Below are 19,383 nucleotides of genomic sequence, written 5' to 3' on the forward strand. Positions count from 1 at the left end.
ATGGTGAGTAAAGGACAGCGTGAAAAACCATGACCGTTCTCCCTTGAGGCCCACTGCGAGCTTGAAATGAAGGGTAAGTAGCAAAGAACATAAGATGTAAAGCTCAGTTAGAAGTCAGAACGGCATGTTTCATTCAAGTGCTCAAACAACTCCATCAGGAAAGTGGATGCAGATTGCAGATTTGCACAATTATCTTCTAATACCAGAGTTTCTGGCATTAAAAGACAAGAGGACAAGGAACAGAGAATGACTGTGTCTTCTGATTCCTTTCAGAGGATTTTACACAAGTTGAATAGCACACCTCAGCAAGGTGCCATAATACCTCAGTAGGCACAGACGGTGGGATAAATCTGTGTTGAGACCACCAGAACACAAGATATGCTTGAAGTAGTGCTGTCATTAACCAGCATGACATACGTGCATTGATAATCTTCTTTTGACCTATAGTCAACTTCGAAATATCTGAATATCAACGTGATGACTAAACAGCAACACTAACTGGATTCCAAATGCATGTCATTAGCATTACTTCATCTACCAATCTGGTCAACACAAGTCACAGTTCACAAACACTTTCACGTTTTAACAGTGGTACTATGCTAAATCTCTTAAGTAAGTGACTAAAGTGTCTTGTAATTTTGAGTTTATGCCTCTCAATTATGGCTTTTGTCTTGTAATTTTGAGCTTACATCTCACAATTGTGACTTTTTTCTTGTAATTTTGACTGTACACCTCTCAGTTGTGACTTTTTTCTTGTAATTTTGAGTTTACGCTTCTCAGTTATGGCTTTTGTCTTGTAATTTTGAGCTTACATCTCACAATTGTGACTTTTTTCTTGTAATTTTGAGTTTATGCCTCTCAATTCTGGCTTTTGTCTTGTAATTTTGAGCTTACATCTCACAATTATGGCTTTTGTCTTGTAATTTTGAGTTTACACCTCACAATTGTGACTTTTGTCTTATAAATTTAAGTGTTCACCTCTCAATTATGGCTTTTGTCTTGTAATTTTGAGTTTACATCTCACAATTGTGACTTTTGTCTTATAAATTTAAGTGTTCACCTCTCAATTATGGCTTTGTCTTGTAATTTTGAGTTTACATCTCACAATTGTGACTTTTGTCTTGTAAATTTAAGTGTTCACCTCTCAATTATGGCTTTGTCTTGTAATTTTGAGTTTACACCTCACAATTGTGACTTTTGTCTTATAAATTTAAGTGTTCACCTCTCAATTATGGCTTTTGTCTTGTAATTTTGAGTTTACATCTCACAATTATGGCTTTTGTCTTGTAATTTTGAGTTTACATCTCACAATTGTGACTTTTGTCTTATAAATTTAAGTGTTCACCTCTCAATTATGGCTTTGTCTTGTAATTTTGAGTTTACATCTCACAATTGTGACTTTTGTCTTGTAAATTTAAGTGTTCACCTCTCAATTATGGCTTTGTCTTGTAATTTTGAGTTTACACCTCACAATTGTGACTTTTGTCTTATAAATTTAAGTGTTCACCTCTCAATTATGGCTTTGTCTTGTAATTTTGAGTTTACATCTCACAATTGTGACTTTTGTCTTGTAAATTTAAGTGTTCACCTCTCAATTATGGCTTTGTCTTGTAATTTTGAGTTTACACCTCACAATTGTGACTTTTGTCTTATAAATTTAAGTGTTCACCTCTCAATTATGGCTTTGTCTTGTAATTTTGAGTTTACATCTCACAATTGTGACTTTTGTCTTGTAAATTTGAGTGTACACCTCTCAATTATGGCTTTTGTCTTGTAATTTTGAGTTTACACCTCACAATTGTGACTTTTTCTTGTCTTTTTGAGTTTACATCTCACAATTGTGACTTTTTTCTTGTAATTTTGAATGTACACCTCTCAGTTGTGACTTTTTTCTTGTAATTTTGAGTTTATGCCTCTCAGTTATGGCTTTTGTCTTGTAATTTTGAGCTTACATCTCATATTTGTGACTTTTGTCTTGTAATTTTGAATGTACACCTCTCAGTTGTGACTTTTGTCTTGTAAATTTGAGTTTACATCTCACAATTGTGACTTTTTTCTTGTAATTTTGAATGTACACCTCTCAGTTGTGACTTTTTTCTTGCAATTTTTAATGTACACCTCTCAGTTGTGACTTTTTTTCTTGTAATTTTGAGTTTACGCTTCTCAGTTATGGCTTTTGTCTTGTAATTTTGAGCTTACATCTCACAATTGTGACTTTTTTCTTGTAATTTTGAGTTTACACCTCACAATTGTGACTTTTGTCTTATAAATTTAAGTGTTCACCTCTCAATTATGGCTTTTGTCTTGTATTTTTGAGTTTACACCTCACAATTGTGACTTTTGTCTTATAAATTTAAGTGTTCACCTCTCAATTATGGCTTTTGTCTTGTAATTTTGAGTTTACATCTCACAATTGTGACTTTTGTCTTGTAAATTTGAGTGTACACCTCTCAATTATGGCTTTTGTCTTGTAATTTTGAGTTTACACCTCACAATTGTGACTTTTTCTTGTCTTTTTGAGTTTACATCTCACAATTGTGACTTTTTTCTTGTAATTTTGAATGTACACCTCTCAGTTGTGACTTTTTTCTTGTAATTTTGAGTTTATGCCTCTCAGTTATGGCTTTTGTCTTGTAATTTTGAGCTTACATCTCATATTTGTGACTTTTGTCTTGTAATTTTGAATGTACACCTCTCAGTTGTGACTTTTTTCTTGTAATTTTGAATGTACACCTCTCAGTTGTGATTTTTTTCTTGTCTTTTTGAGTTTACACCTCTCAGTTGTGACTTTTGTCTTGTAATTTTGAATGTACACCTCTCAGTTGTGACTTTTGTCTTGTAATTTTGAATGTACACCTCTCAGTTGTGACTTTTTTCTTGTAATTTTGAATGTACACCTCTCAGTTGTGACTTTTTTCTTGTAATTTTGAGTTATGCTTCTCAGTTATGGCTTTTGTCTTGTAATTTTGAGCTTACATCTCATATTTGTGACTTTTGTCTTGTAATTTTGAATGTACACCTCTCAGTTATGGCTTTTGTCTTGTAAATTTGAGTTTACATCTCACAATTGTTACTTTTTTCTTGTAATTTTGAATGTACACCTCTCAGTTGTGATTTTTTTCTTGTAATTTTGAGTTTACGCCTCTCAGTTATGGCTTTTGTCTTGTAAATTTGAGTTTACATCTCACAATTGTTACTTTTTTCTTGTAATTTTGAATGTACACCTCTCAGTTGTGACTTTTTTCTTGTAATTTTGAATGTACACCTCTCAGTTGTGACTTTTTTCTTGTAATTTTAAGTTTATGCCTCTCAGTTATGGCTTTTGTCTTGTAATTTTGAGCTTACATCTCATATTTGTGACTTTTGTCTTGTAATTTTGAATGTACACCTCTCAGTTATGGCTTTTGTCTTGTAAATTTGAGTTTACATCTCACAATTGTTACTTTTTTCTTGTAATTTTGAATGTACACCTCTCAGTTGTGATTTTTTTCTTGTAATTTTGAGTTTACGCCTCTCAGTTATGGCTTTTGTCTTGTAATTCTGAGTTTACACCTCACAATTGTGACTTTTGTCTGGTAATTTTGAGTTTACACCTCACAATTGTGACTTTTGTCTGGTAATTTTGAGTTTACACCTCAAAATTGTGACTTTTTTCTTTTCTTTTTGAGTTTACATCTCACAATTGTGACTTTTGTCTTGTAATTTTGAGTTTACACCTCACAATTGTGACTTTCGTCTTGTAATTTTGAGTTTACGCCTCTCAATTATGGCTTTTGTCTTGTAATTTTGAGTTTACACCTCACAATTGTGACTTTTTTCTTTTCTTTTTGAGTTTACATCTCACAATTGTGACTTTTGTCTTGTAATTTTGAGTTTACACCTCACAATTGTGACTTTTGTCTTGTAATTTTGAGTTTACGCCTCTCAATTATGGCTTTTGTCTTGTAATTTTGAGCTTACATCTCACAATTGTGACTTTTGTCTTGTAATTTTGAATGTACACCTCTCACTTGTGATTTTCAGAGTTGTGCTAAGCAGCATATGGGTCACTTTATAGCATATGAAGGAGAGTCCAGAGCACATCAGGCCCCCACTCAGCTAAATCAATCCTAGTTAGTGCCAAAAACCCATGACATCATTTCAGAGTTTAGTGGAGGAGGGAGTGGTGAATAGCGCATCATAATTAAGGACACATTCTGTGCAGTTTTATATGCTGGTGCTGTTTAGATTTTTACCATCTGTTACGTCAGCCCACACCCCTATACTGCTTTATGTCTATTCTTTATGTTTTCATCTAAATGATGACTGTTTAATGGCATGTAATTAACAGTTATGGGACAGAACACAAATGTAATCAAACATGCAGCATTCTAACGACAGCACAAACCCCGGAGTGATCTGAGTCCTCATTTAACCTGCATGTGTATACATTGGACAGCACTGAGCAAATACATGCCAGGGCCCAAAAAAAAAAAAAAAAAGAGGACGTGGCAAATAACTTGAGTTTTTGGAGCACAAGGGCGGTATTCACTCCAAGACTGAAGCTCTTTCTGTTTCAGTTTATAACCCAGACTCTTATTCTGCTAATAGTTTACCAGCTGAACCACACAAATGTGATGTCACAGTGTCAGCTATAATAATTTCCTTTGATTATAATATGATACAATTTATCTGTCCACCTGTATTAGGCATCCTTAACATCAATCATTATAATTCCTATAATTACTATGTGCAATTTATTAAATTACACTAAAAATGAAACGCACTTTTCTTATAAACCAAACCTCCTGTCCAAGTACTTTCACTTGTGCAGAATTCAGGCAATGCAACCTTTTTATCCAGCATTCACATTACTTGAAGTCAGCAAAGAAACAGGAGTAAATATTCAGCTGAAAAGAGTGAACAATAAAGAGAAGTGAATGTTGGAATGAGTTTCCACTCTGGTCCAATACTTCCTGTTCACTGCTGGCCAGATGAAATAAGAGCAAAACAATCCCCATTATGCAGGAACAGCTGTGCTCCCCATCAGGGGAAGGAAACCCATTCTCTGCAGTATATGCGCTCAGAATGTGTGACATTCCAATCAAATCACATACACACTTTAGTGCATTCACAAAAGCAGTATATCAGAGACTCTAAGAGTTCTGCAAAAGAGCGGTGGAGTGCACAACCCAACAAAGGAAAAAAGGAAATTGTGGTAACAGTCTCCATGTTACACACATTAAAAGGTCCAACTTTTTATTAGCTGTCTTAAATTATCATATTTAAATAATTGTAAGCTATAATGTTTTTATTGTGTACAAACAGATTTGAAGAAATTAGCATTACATCACTTGCTCACCAATGGATCCTCTGCGGTGAATGGGTGCCATCAGAATGAGATTTCAAACTGTTGATAAAAACATTTATAATCCACATGTAATGCACAAGTCTCCAGTCTATCAATTAACATCTTGTAAAGAGAAAGCTGCATTTTTAAAAGAAACAAATCCATCCTAAAGGCTTTTAAATTCGAAACCATTGGTTCTGACCCTAATTCCTCCAGTGGAAAAGCCCACCTCTTGTTGTCTTCCCACATCAAAATCCACCAACATATTTATTTAGTACTGTTTTGTACTGATTTAAAACAACTTTTTTGTTCAGACAAAACAACTTTTTCACTTGAGAAAGCAATATTATGGCAAGAGGACTTTTATTTTAGTGTTTTAGCCAGATGCAACAGTTAGGCAAAAACGGAAATTATGCTAAAGATGCATGCAGCTTTTCTTCTCACAAGATGTTGAACATCTGGAGACATGGTTTTATCAGCTGTTTGGACTCTCATTCTGATGGCACCCATTCACTGCAGAGCAACCATTGGTAAACAAATGATGTATTGCAAAATTTCTTCAATTTCTTCCACTGAAGAAACAAACTCAGCTACAGTGTAAGGCCTGAGGGTGAGTATATTTTTTCAGGATATTTTCATTTTTGGATGAACTATTGCTTTAAGCACAACTTGTATCATTACAACAAGGTCCACAAAACGTACATGGTTTATTACCATAGACTGTAGCCTAGGCTATGTGACCCTGGACCACAAAACCAGTCATAAGGGTCAGTTTTTAGAAATTGGGATTTATACATCATCTGAAAGCTAAATAAATAAGCTTACCATTAATGAATGAAAATTTAAAATTTAAATATTGAGAAAATCACCTTTAAAGCTGTCCAAATGAAGTTCTCAGCAATGCATATTACTAATTAAAAATGACATTTTGATATATTTACAGTGGGAAGTTTGCAAAATATGTTCATGGAACATGATCTTTACTTAATATCCCAATGATAAATCGATAATTTTGAACCATACTGTGTAATTTTGGCCATTGCTACAAATATAGGCTACCTGTGCTACCTAAGACTGGTTTTGTGGTCCAGGGTCACATTTATTTAAATACACAGCACAGTGACTATGCAAGTAACTGAGCAACATTCAGTTGCGGGTAAACTGATGATAGGTGGGGTTAAAGGTGTGGTGGGCGTGTGGTAGGCTTGGGTGGGTGTGCTCTGCATCAAACCGTATAACATACGGATTTCCTCCACTACTGTAGCTGTCAAACGCATGTCTGATGTGTTTTAGTATTATTATTAGTTAAGGTTATTCTTGGAATTCAATTGCATTCAATAGCTGATATAGTGGTTAGACGCCGAATTTTACTTCAAGAAATAGGCTAATGCAAGAAATTTGGGGAAAGGAAAAAAGGAGAGCACACGAGAAAAATCCCCATTCTGTTATACTTATTAGTCTCAACATTAGACAAAAGAAAGCTGCAACAGTTATGTCCACAGACGTTCTAGTACTAGATGGAAACCCATTTACCTCGTATGTAGCTTATTTTACTCTCGTCCAACAGACTGGATGAGGATGCTCCCATTGTGCAGCGTGGTTTGTCTCGGCGGTCCTGAGCTGAGGCTTTTTCCCGTTAGTCCGATACCGTTTTGAAGCGCAGCGCCTATTTTGACTGTCAGATAATGACGAGCGCAAATAAACTGTGACTCAAGCATCTCAAACTTCCTCAAACTGCAGCGCCGCCCGCTTATCCTCTCAGCTCCGTCAACATCCGAACAACAGCTGTGGCCATTTTCACAGAGCCCTGCTTTGACGTTAGACTGCTTTGTTTGTTTATTAATGTATTTACGAATCTTTCCAGTATATCTCAAACACCTGTTTGTAGGTTAACGCGAAAAAAATATTTTGAAATATTAAAAAAAATAACTATAATCTTATATTAACCGTTTGGATATGACATAAAACGGTTCATTTGAAGAGTATTAGAATGTAGAACAGAACTTTAGTAGTTTATTTGTTTTAACCAGTCGAAGTATTCTAGGGACCGTCTATACAGTGCAAAACGTAGATTATAAACGTAGGGCGCGTCCTCTGGTTGGAATTATTCAGAATAACAAAAAAAAGAAGATAAGCAAGATGCGCGAAAGAAGAGGCAAAGTTTTACACATGAATTTTATTTGTTGTTATTTAGAATTAATCCTATTAATAAAAAAAGAGAGCAAGAAAGAAAGGGAGGTTGTTTAAAAGGCTTATGTTATTACTCTACTCCCCCCTAGAGGCACACTTTGCAGTTAGTCTTACTCTCATTGGTCATGTACAAAAATGATAATATATTATGCTAAATATAAAAAAGAATAAAATATAAAAAATTAAATATGATATACTAAGTCACAATTTTGAAATATAAAGTCTAAATTATGAGGTGTATATATATATATATATATATATATATATATATATATATATATATATATGTGTGTGTGTGTGTGTGTGTGTGTGTGTGTGTGTGTGTGTGTGTGTGTGTGTGTGTGTGTGTGTGTACCTGGTATTCATCACGTTATGGGGACCAAATATCCCCACAAGGATAGTAATACCAGTAGATTTTGACCTTGTGGGGACATTTCTCAGGTCCCCATGAGGAAACAGGCTTATAAATCATGCACAATGAGTTTTTTTGAGGAAGTAAAAGTATGCACAATCTCCTGTGAGGGCTAGGTTTAGGTGTAGGGTAGGTGTAGGGCGATAGAAAATACGGTTTGTACAGTATAAAAACCATTACGCCTATGGAATGTCCCCATAAAACATGTAAACCCAACATGTGTGTGTGTGTGTGTGTGTGTGTGTGTGTGTGTGTGTGTGTGTGTGTGTGTGTGTGTGTGTGTGTGTGTGTGTGTGCGTGTGTGTGTATGTATATATGTGTTGTTTTTATACCAAAAATATTTACCACATTTACAACTTTTTTTTATCACATACACCACCAGTCAAAAATTTTGAACAGATTTTTGATGTTTTTTTTAAAAAAAGATTCTCTTCTGCTCACCAAGCCTGCATTTATTTAATTAAAAATACAGCAAAAATATTTTTACTATTTAAAACTTTCTATTTAAATATCGAAGCAAAATTTTCAGCAACATTACTCCAGTCTTTGTCGCATGACCCTTCAGAAACCATTCTAATATGATTTACTGTTCAAGAAACATTTTTGTTCTTATTATTATTAATATTTAAAACAGTTGAGTACATTTTTTCAGGATTCTTTGATGGGAAAGATCCAAAGATCAGCATTTATCTGAAATAAAAAGCTTTTGTTACATTATACACTATCAAAAGCTTGAAATCAGTATATATTATAGAATATTATAGAATATAGATATTATAGAAATTAATACTTCTATTTAGCAAGGTTGCTTTAAATTGATCAAATGTGATGATAAAGACATTTATAAAGTTACAAAAGCTTTTTATTTCTGATAAATGCTGTTCTTCTGAACTTTCTATTCATCAAAGAATCTTGAAAAAATTATATTTATCAGTTTTCAACATAATAATAATAATAAAAAATTTAGCAGCAAATAAAAATGATTTCTGAAGTAATAACGCTAAACATTCAGCTTTAAAATCACAGGAATATATTACATTTTAAAATATATTCAAATAGAAAACATTTTAAATAGTAAATAAAAAATACTGTTTTGCTGTATTTGGATCAAATAAATGCAGGCTTGGTGAGCAGAAGAGATTTCTTTAAAAACCATTAAAAATCTTTGACTGGTAGCATAATTATGAATAAAGTGCCTCATAATTTAAACTCTTCATTTCATATACTTAGAATATTTAATGTCATGCATTTTTATCATCATTTTGCCTGGTAATTAGGCCCTATATTTTTATTTTATGACATACATTTTTATGTCAGAATTTTTATTTTTCAATTACTTTTAACTGTGACAGAATACTGAATTAGCATCTCATGGTGTCAATTTTATGCAAATAAATTTACAAAGAAAAAGAATCTATGTACTACATGTCTGCTATAAAAAGTACTGCTGTCATTTTGCACACTAAAGTGTTAACAAGTGTTTAAAAAAATAACGAACAACATTTCCCATAGTTCATTTAGCCCCACTGAAGCCGCCATATTGAGCTTAGCAGAACGCGCTGGCAGGGAGAGAGTGTTCATAACATTGAGATGTAAGTATGTAAACAGCGGCATTTCTACAGAAATATATGCTTTCTGGTTGTCGAGGTTGACGTTTACATTAGCGAAAAGGGTATTATATGTCACAATCTCGCCGACAATGTCTTCATAATTGATTCAATGGAGCCTGTAAATACAGCATCTGAATTAGCAGAGAGAGTTAGCCGTTAGCTTTCGTTTTCATGACAGCGTAGGAGATAAAACCTTTCCGCTTTATTTTTTCCCTTCCGTTTATTTAGTTTTGCGGTTTTAATATCCGTCCGTTGCCGGAGAGCAGACACAGTCATGCAATAGGCACTTTGTACGTGTAGGTAGATGCTTTGTGTATTCATTGACACAAAGAGTTAGTTCCTACAGGAGCTAATTTTAGCCTGCTAGCTCTGTGACTGTAGGGTTAGACAGATTGATCGTTTATTGTAGTATGTTGATCTAAAAAATAAATAAAAAAACGCAGAGCTGATTGAAGTCAACATGGGTAGTGTTTAATTGATTTAATAACGTGGGGTCTTTTCAGTTTGAACTAGCGTCAACAGACCATAACATCTCTCAGATGTCAGTTGTCAGAGATGATTATAATGAAACTGTCTCTGTTGTCATTGTCTCAAACAATGATATTTGAAAATTATTATAATTTGGAAATATTGTGTGTGAATTTTGACTTTAAACACACGATAATTGTTTTGTTTTGATTCAGCATCTCACCAAAACATGCTCATTTTGTCAATACTGTTCTCTTTGGCTGTTTTTCTCAGAGGTGAAGGACACACAGTGTATAAAGATGACACAAACGATCCAGACGAATGGGGTTCAACCCCTCAGTAAGACTTGGGAGCTTAGTCTCTATGAATTACAGAGAACTCCACAGGTAAGAAATTTAATTTGCCAGTTATTATTCAGTTTTACGTTTAGATTCTTCAAGTGACATTCTGGTGAAAGATGGTTTTGGGATATGTAGTTTAGTTTTAGACCCTTGATGTGATTTCTGTGGTGTTGTGCTCCCGTAGGAGGCCATTACGGATGGTCTGGAGATCGCTGTGTCCCCGCGCAGCTTGCACAGTGAGCTTATGTGTCCCATCTGCCTGGACATGCTGAAGAACACCATGACCACCAAGGAGTGCCTGCACCGTTTCTGTGCCGACTGCATTATCACTGCGCTCAGATCAGGGTGGGTTTGTGTTATATACTGGATTTATGTATTTCGATTTATATTATACTGTACATTTTCTTGGTGATGTGAAAGAATACATGATAGTATCAGTAATTTGCTTTCCCCCCCCCAGATGTAATATAATTGTATTAAAATTCTTATATTTTATAGATTATTGCAGTGTATATTATACACTACCAGTCAAAAGTTTTTAAACAGTACATTTTTAATGTTTTTATTTAAAGAAGTCTCTTCTGCTCACCAAGCTTGCGTTTATTTGATCCAATCTACAACAAAAACTAAAATTTTGAAATAGTTTTACTATTTAAAACAAATGCTTTTTATTTGAACATATTTTAAAATGCAATTTATTCCTGTGATTTCAAAGCTAAATTTTTAGCATCATTACTCCAGTCACATGATCCTTCAGAAATTATACTAATATTCTGATTTGCTGCTCAAAAAACAATTATTGCTATTATTATATATTATTATTATTATTATTATGTTGAAAACAGCTGAGTAGTTTCTTTAGGTTTCTGTGATGAATAGAAAGTTCAGAAGAACAGCATTTATCTGAAATAGAAATCGTTTGTAATAATATAAATGTCTTTACCTTCACTTTTGATCATTTTAAAGCATCCTTGCTAAATAAAAATATTAATTTCTATAATTTCTTTTCCAAAAAAGAAAAAAATATATACTGACTCCAAGCAATATATTATACAATATAATGTATTTTGTTTTAAATAATAATAATAATAATAATAATAATAATAATAATAGGAAATGTTTCTTGAACAGTAATTCAGCATATTAGAATGAATGCTGAAAATATAGCTGGACTAATGATCCTAAAAATTCAGCTTTGAAATCACAGGAATATATTAAATTTTAAAATGTATACAAATAGAAAGCAGTTATTTTAAATATTAAAAATATTTCACAATATTACTTCTTTAAAAAACTTTAAAAATCTTACTGTTCAAAAACTTTTGACTGGTGGTGTACATGATTTATTTGTGCATGTCAGTAATTTAAGTGCCTTCCTTGCTAAACCTTTCATTTTTTTCTTATTCAAGAAGCCATTTCTCTTAGATATATGTCACAGTAAAGAAGAAAAGATGCTCAATTTCCGTTTCATGCCAATTTTAAACACTATCTTTTCTGGTTCACAGGAACAAGGAGTGTCCAACATGCAGGAAGAAGCTGGTGTCTAAGCGCTCCCTCCGTCCAGACCCCAACTTTGACGCCCTGATCAGTAAGATCTACCCCAGCAGAGACGAGTACGAAGCCCACCAGGAGAGAGTGTTGGCCCGCATCAGCAAGCACAACAACCAGCAGGCGCTCAGCCACAGTATTGAGGAGGGCCTAAAAATCCAGGCCTTGAACAGGTTGGATATCTGATATAAATCCATGTGGAAAATGCTTTCTCATATTTTCCTTGTGAATTCTAATTTTAATTTTAGTTATTATGTTTTAGTTCTGTGTTTTATCTCTTATCTATGGCTGTCATGTGCTGAAATCAGTTGTGACTGACATTTAGGGGTTAAAGTGCGTAGTGCATGAAACCTTATTGGAAATGTTGAAATGGCCAAGGAACGGCTATCTCCATATAAAACTGATCAGGCAGACCAAACTGTAAGTTGTAGAGACTTGAAACTTGGAGGGATGGCAGTACTCACACAGTCTACAACGTCACCAAGGCAAGCTCCAATCAGCCTGACGGGGGCACTACAGCGATCAAAAGTACAAAATCGTTTATAATGCCTAAACCGTTTGTCGTTGGAATCCTTGGGCCATGCCAGACGAAAAGAACATCTAGGAAAAATGTTTGAAATTTTTGGATATTTCTCATTTTTTGGAAAACCTACTTTTGTGAACTAGTCCTAATCGGAAACCAAACCAGTGCAGGATGATTCTCTGGACAGTGGACATTAATAATTATAAAAATAAATTGGAACTTTTGACTATCCTTTGCAACGGGACACCAAAACTTTCGAAAAGGACAGGGGCGCCTTTATTAAAATGGCTATAACCCTTCAATGTTTAGAGAATATCTTTGCCAAACTCACAGAACTTAGTAACAGTTGAACCTGAGGTCATATAAAAAAAGTTGCGGAGCTTGGCCACTTGGTGACGCTATAAGAAGGAACAAACATAAAAACAGCCATAACTAGGCAACCGCTTGTCTTGTTGACATGAAAATCAGTACACATGCTCTTGGTCCAAAGTGCACAACTATAAGGACATTTGCGTATCTTAAAAAACATAGCCGCCATAGGCCAATGAAATTTGAGCACGTATTAGACAAGTTTAACGGAGGTCAATCGGAAAGAAACTCGGTGAGCCTGTTTGACTCATGGCCCTAAAGGTCTGTGTGAAATTTGAAAGAAATTGGACACTGGGGTAATGTTGCATTTTTCAAGGGTGTAAACGATTGTATATTGCGTGGTTTTTCAAACATATGCACGATATTCGTATCATACTATAGACATCTTTATTCCAAACAACTTTGCCTCTAGAACCACTGCTGTCTATCAGACCAAACATTGAACTGGTTATAGATTTTTTGCTCAATCTAGAAAAAAAACACTGCAGTACAATTCTCTAGACTCTTTTAGTCAATAATTATCAAACAAATGTTAAAATTAGTGGTGGGCATAGATTATTTTTTAATCTAGATTAATCTCACTGTAATCTTGGAATTAATCTAGATTAAAATGGCTAATTTGAATTCTGCCGAAGGCTTTCAGAATATGTGTGCTACCAAAATAATGACTAAAAGTAAGTCTTTGAGAACGGGTTTCTCAAGCCAGGTGGCGCATTAGACCAGGGGCTCATCTCCTGTTTCCAAAATGCATCACAAACTGCTTGACAATTGCATTTACAACACAATTAACTATACAAACTTGTGTAACCAACTATTCCTACACTGCATGTACTTCTGCGTAAAAGGCTGCGTGACGTGCGCGTTGCAGTTAAATACACAAACGCGCACGGGCATGGATATCTGCGTGCATAGTCTTCGGTTAAACTGCGTTGCTTTTAGAAGCGTCAATTCAGTTGTTGCATATAGTTTAATGTCTTTATTTTTGGGATTATCAAAGTAAATTATAACTCAAATTTGACATTTTACTGGGGCACAGCAGATTTTCACTGGGGCACGTGCCCCAGTAAAAAGGGTCTAGCAACGCCCCTGCCCTGAAGCAAACCCGGCGGCTTCATAGCTGCATCCATGTTAGCACGTCTCGTTTGATGTGGTAATTTCACAGTAGGCATACACACAGGTTCGAAGACTTGTTCTCGCCCCCTACAGTGCAATTCGGCTAGGTATACATCCACGCTAAAATATCAAGGTGAAAGTCATCATAGCTTGCGTAGTATAGACCCAGCTCCCAACCCAACTTTGAGAATAGATTAACGGCGATATTTTTTTTATCACCCGATAAGAGTCTCACGTTAACGCAGCACATTAATGCCGATAACGGCCCACCACTAGTTAAAATTGACCCTTTGGCAAGCTATAACAGGGTAGTTTAGAAAAGGGGCCTGTCTAAATATACCCTACAAAGCCTAAATGAAAACTAAACTTCACAAAACCTGGAGAGTACATGTGACAGGTGATTCTAAAGAAGCATGCAAAGGTTTAGGGAGATTACACCACAGCTGGCGCTATAACAGTCATGAATGTTTAAAAAAAAAAAAATATTTCTGTGCTTAGTGACCTGGATTTGCCGAAAATGCTGCTTTTTTTAAATCATTGATTTATGTTGTTACAGGGTTGATGAATAATATGTAATGTCTTTATTCATAAGTGCTTAAATGCCTTAAAGTGTTAATCACTTCTTGCCACTATATTGAATATTATTTTTAATTAACAATGTTCATTTTGCTTTTTTTTTTCTTCGTCTGTTTTTGTTACTGTGTTCCCACCGTTCCACCATGGGGGGCGCTGCAGACTCCAGCGGGGGAAGAAGCACCAGATTGAAAATGGCAGCGGGGCAGAGGACAATGGAGACAGTTCACACTGCAGCAATGCATCAGTCCACAGTAACCAAGAGGCTGGACCCAGCATCAAACGAACCAAAACTTCAGATGATTCAGGACTGGACATGGACAATGCCACAGAGAACGGAGGAGGAGACATGGCACTAGATGGGGCCAGTGAGATTGAGCTGGTGTTCCGCCCTCATCCGACGCTGATGGAGAAAGAAGACGCAGCACAGACAAGGTGGGCCAATTCAAGGTGGGCCAATTGATGTCTTTTGTCATGTTTTTAAGCTAAAGCTAGTAAAGAGGAGATGATCGGTTCACAGTACCGTGTCTTTCTTTCTTCAGTCGTGAGGAAATTATGTTTTTTGAGTAAAACATTTCAGGATTTCTCTCTATATAATGGACTTCTATGGTGCCCCCGAGTTTGAACTTCCAAAATGCAGCTTCAAAGGGCTCTAAATGATCCCAGCCGAGAAAGAAGGGTCTTATCTAGCGAAACGATCGGTTATTTTCTAAAAACATTTACAACTTACATACTTTGTAATCTCAAACACTTGTCTTGCCGAGCTAGACAAGATGAGCATTTGAGGTTAAAAAGTATATAAATTGTAATTTTTTTTTTTTTTAGAAAATAACCCATTGTTTTGCTAGATAAGACCCTTTTTTCCTCGGCTTTGATCGTTTAGAGCCCTTTGAAGCTGCATTTTGGAAGTTCAAACTCAGGGACACCATAGAAGTCCATTATACGGAGAGAAATCCTGAAATGTTTTACTCAAAAAACATAATTTCCTTATGACTGATGAAAGAAAGACATGGACATCTTGGATGACAAGGGGGTGAGTACATTATCTGTAAATTTTTGTTCTGAAAGTGAACCACTCCTTTAAAGGTGCCATAGAATGGAAAACTGATTTTACCTTGGCATAGTTGAATAATAACAGTTCAGTACATGGACATGACGTACCATGAGTCTCAAACACCATCGTTTCCTCCTTCTTATATAAATCTAGTGTTTGCAAAAGACCACCGAAAAATAGGTCAATTCTAACATAACAGACTGTTACGCAACATCCCCGAGATCGTTAATAGTTACGCCTCCAACATTTGCATAGCCCAGTCATCACTAACGTCAACACATCAGTTAAACAAGGCAAGCCACTGAAGGGACACGGTTAGCTTAATGCTAGCGCTAGCCTGTTACATTGCAATACATAGGATTTCACTTACCACATAAACAGAGATGCCTGCGCTGATTATGGTGAATGATGGAGAAATAACTGCGCTGATGATGGCGAATGATTTACAGATCTTGAGAATCACTGAGGAGCAGCTCAACTTGTGTGGTAAGAAGCACTCCCTCTGCATTGTAACTTTACACAGAGCACATGCATCACAGTAATCAGACTAAACTGTCCGCGATTCAAAACGGCAGATTCAACAAACCGCATTTTAAAAGCGGCTAGAGCTCCTAATTAAATATATATATTTTTTTATCCATGTGCGAGCTATTGAGCTCTGTGAAACAGCCAATCAGAGCGGAGCTCATTAATATTCATGAAGCTTCAAAATAACAGAGCATTTCATTCTAGGGACAAATCCTAGGGTTGTAAATGGACCTGTAAAACCATTTCTGGAGATTTTTTGCCCTTTCCTATGCCATATACCTTCTATGTAGATATCAGAGAACAATTTAAAATATTCTCTCAATGCATTCTATGGCACCTTTAAGTAAAGAAGAAAAGACGATCATGTGTCATTAAGGCAATACAGTGATCTGTCATGACACAGTAAAGAGCCACAAAAAGGTATTTATTGTATGAATTTCTTAAAAAATGGCAACATTTTAAAGCTGAGACCTTGTTTCATACCAGAAGTATGACAGACAAGAGACTCAGCTTTTAAATTTCGTCATTTTGTACGAAATTCAAACAATTAATACCATTTTGTGGCTCTTTAACATGTCGCATGTGAACCGATCATCTCCTCTTTACGAGCTTTATCTTGAAAAACATGACAAGACGTCAAAACACTATTTTTCTAATTCAAGTCCACCAATGTTAATCTACTCAACTGTCTGGTTTGTTTGTTGGACAAAAACAGCTAATTCAGTGTTATAATTGGTCAGATCACCTTTCAATTAAACTCCCTGCCAAGGGTCAATTGCCAATTAATTTGAACCATTTTTTTGTTATTTTAAGCAAGTTTCTTTGGTTCACTTTATTTAGTCTAAAGTTAAATATGGAATTGGTTACCAGGTACATTAAGACTTCGGGGAATGCCACAGTGGACCACCTCTCCAAATACTTGGCCGTCAGATTGGCTTTGGAGGAAATGCGCAAGAATGGAGAGGCAAGCCCCATCGACGTAGAAGCAGCCAGCGAAAAACAGTACACCATCTACATCCCTACAGCAAACAACCAGTTCACAGTAAGTTTGATGCTGCTTTATTGAGGGCTGCACAATATAGTCAAACAATCATATTCTGATCATTTGGACAAAGAACATCTTGTACTTCTACTTAGATGTCACACCAATTTTAACCAAGCTTAACCAAGTCAGTTTCGCATTTTGCATTGATCACCTGTCAGAAGAAGGAATACTGAAGATATGATACAGACATCACATAAACGAAAACTCCTATCCTAATAGCTCTGGTGATTGTCAAACTTTTGTCATTTTTTCAATATGACAGTGTCCATTTTTCCCTCACAGGTCCTGAACGGCTCTTTCTCTTTAGAGCTGGTGAGCGAGAAGTACTGGAAAGTCAACAAGCCAATGGAGTTGTACTTTGCCCCAACGAAGGAGCATAAATAAATCCAGTGAGACACGAGGGTCTGAGCTGACCTGGGACAGACTGATGGTTCATCCTCTCTTCTCTCTCCCTGTTTCTTTCTGTCTTTCTCTCGCCATTTCTCCTCATCTGAAGTATAGTAGTCTCTGGAGCCCCAGCTCCTCAATAACTGTGACTGCTTTGATTTGGTTTTTTTATTGTCTTTTGTATTGGAACGTGACCAGGGTTGATCATTGGGAGTGGGGTGGGAGGGCCATGGAAGTGAAACCGGTGTGGATTTGTTTTTTTTCCCCCCTTCCATTTTCAGTTGACACAATCATTTCATTGTTACATGTTGAGTCCTTTTGGAGTCCGGAGGACCTAGACGTTGCCTTCAACAAGCCAAACATTTAGTCTACAAAATGGATAATGCATCCGAAACACCGTGAGGAAAACGCACCGAGTGCTTCATGAAAGACTGTCAGATGGTGGCTTTCGTAGCCAAAGGCGCTGTTCTTTAATATCAGACATGACCAATGACATTCACAGAGCTGTAAGAGATTTTAAGTGCATTTTCAGACACACCAATCCTGTAGCAGCAACATTTCTTCACTAACATGACTGCATTTTGCCACTGTGTACCAGTACAATGTGATGGCTCACTAGTCTGTACTACTGTGTTGGTCGTCAGATGTTTCGGGGGTTGTACATATTACATCACTTTATAGAATAACTACCTGGAAAATGTATATTGACACCATTGTTACAGTTATTACAGTACCGTTTCATAAAACATAAGTTGGCAGTTGTACATTTGGACCCAGTTTTTAATAGTTTCATAGACGCTTCATCTAAGACATCAAAATCTTTTTAGAGCATGAAGTACTTTTAGTTTGACATCCTTGGCATACATTTGAGTTCGTGTTGTTGTTTGAAAAAAAAAATGTATACAGCGTTCTTTGTTTGGAAAATAAATAAAAAATGTATGCAAATACTGGTGTCACGCTTTGTCATGCCACTGCTTTAGTGGAGTAGCAACAACACAATTCCTGCAGATGGCGCTAGTGTTTCAAGTTAAGGCTATATTCAATGACACAATAGAAAAGTTAAGGAATACTATGTTTTTAATGGTGTAGACATACCACAATATAAACCGTGCAGTAAAACTATTAAAAATGTTACAGTTCTGGCCAATAATCAATAAATGGCCATTTGATACCAAAATTTGATGAGACCAAAATCAATGAATTTAGGCATTGCAACATTATAAAGTACAGCATGAAAATGCATATTAATTTTGAGTTTTACAGAGGATTACATTTAACACTGTTTTATTAGGGTTTTAAAGATTGAGTGATGCTAGCATAATCTAAAAATAAAGATGGAGTAAATAAAAGAAAATACATTTTACAATATTGCAATAGTTGTTTCATTGTAAAACAATAATACTAATAAAACAATAATAATAATTTTATTCCACTTTCTTTGGTAAGTAAAAGAAAGAGAGACATAAGCGTTTACAAAATTTTACAGACCCAAACTGTTGAACAGTGTATGTTGTGTAATATATAAAAACTCGAATATTGTATAATAACTGATATGGTACTTGTAATTGTAATCCATTACTGATTACAAATTACATGATAAAAATCGTACTTAGTAATGTAATCCATTACATTACACATTTCAGGGAATGCAATCAGACTACTTTCAGATTACTTTTGACCTAACATTGATTTAAATAGGATAAAATCGTACCATATTGACATAAAAAATACAAAGAGTAAGAAAATATATTCCACTTGTTGTTATTAAAAACATAAAGTGCATTAAACATTATATTACATCAAGGTTTCCCAAACTGGTGTTTGTGAAGGAACTGCAGGGGGTTTATAAGCTTAATGAAAAACTAATAAGTATTTTTAAATCAAATTAAAAAA

General features: G+C 35.3%; 2 protein-coding genes across 3 annotated transcripts in view; one reads left to right on the forward strand and one right to left on the reverse strand.

Moving 5' to 3' along the window:
• LOC141343959 (protein Niban 1-like) overlaps positions 1 to 7,023 on the reverse strand; it is a 45,499-nt gene extending 38,476 nt beyond the window's left edge. The window contains exon 1 of the mRNA XM_073848663.1: positions 6,863 to 7,023. Within this exon, the coding sequence (XP_073704764.1) occupies positions 6,863 to 6,917 (55 nt within the window). The 5' untranslated portion in view covers positions 6,918 to 7,023. The remainder of the gene's footprint in view (positions 1 to 6,862) is intronic.
• A 2,442-nt stretch (positions 7,024 to 9,465) lies between these two features.
• Positions 9,466 to 18,435, forward strand: rnf2 (ring finger protein 2). Of its 2 annotated transcripts, none has more exons than XM_073848964.1 (7): positions 9,466 to 9,523; positions 10,283 to 10,395; positions 10,535 to 10,695; positions 11,856 to 12,071; positions 14,639 to 14,926; positions 16,929 to 17,100; positions 17,386 to 18,435. In XM_073848964.1, the coding sequence occupies exons 2-7, from the start codon at positions 10,309 to 10,311 to the stop codon at positions 17,485 to 17,487; spliced, it is 1,026 nt and encodes a 341-aa protein (XP_073705065.1). In that variant the 5' UTR covers positions 9,466 to 9,523; positions 10,283 to 10,308; the 3' UTR covers positions 17,488 to 18,435. The 2 variants fall into 2 exon arrangements, with proteins under 2 accessions (XP_073705065.1, XP_073705066.1); XM_073848965.1 differs by having other exon boundaries at positions 14,639 to 14,911.
• The last annotated feature ends 948 nt before the right edge of the window (positions 18,436 to 19,383 follow it).

Source organism: Garra rufa, chromosome 10, assembly GCF_049309525.1.
Source record: "Garra rufa chromosome 10, GarRuf1.0, whole genome shotgun sequence".
NCBI lineage: Eukaryota > Metazoa > Chordata > Actinopteri > Cypriniformes > Cyprinidae > Garra > Garra rufa.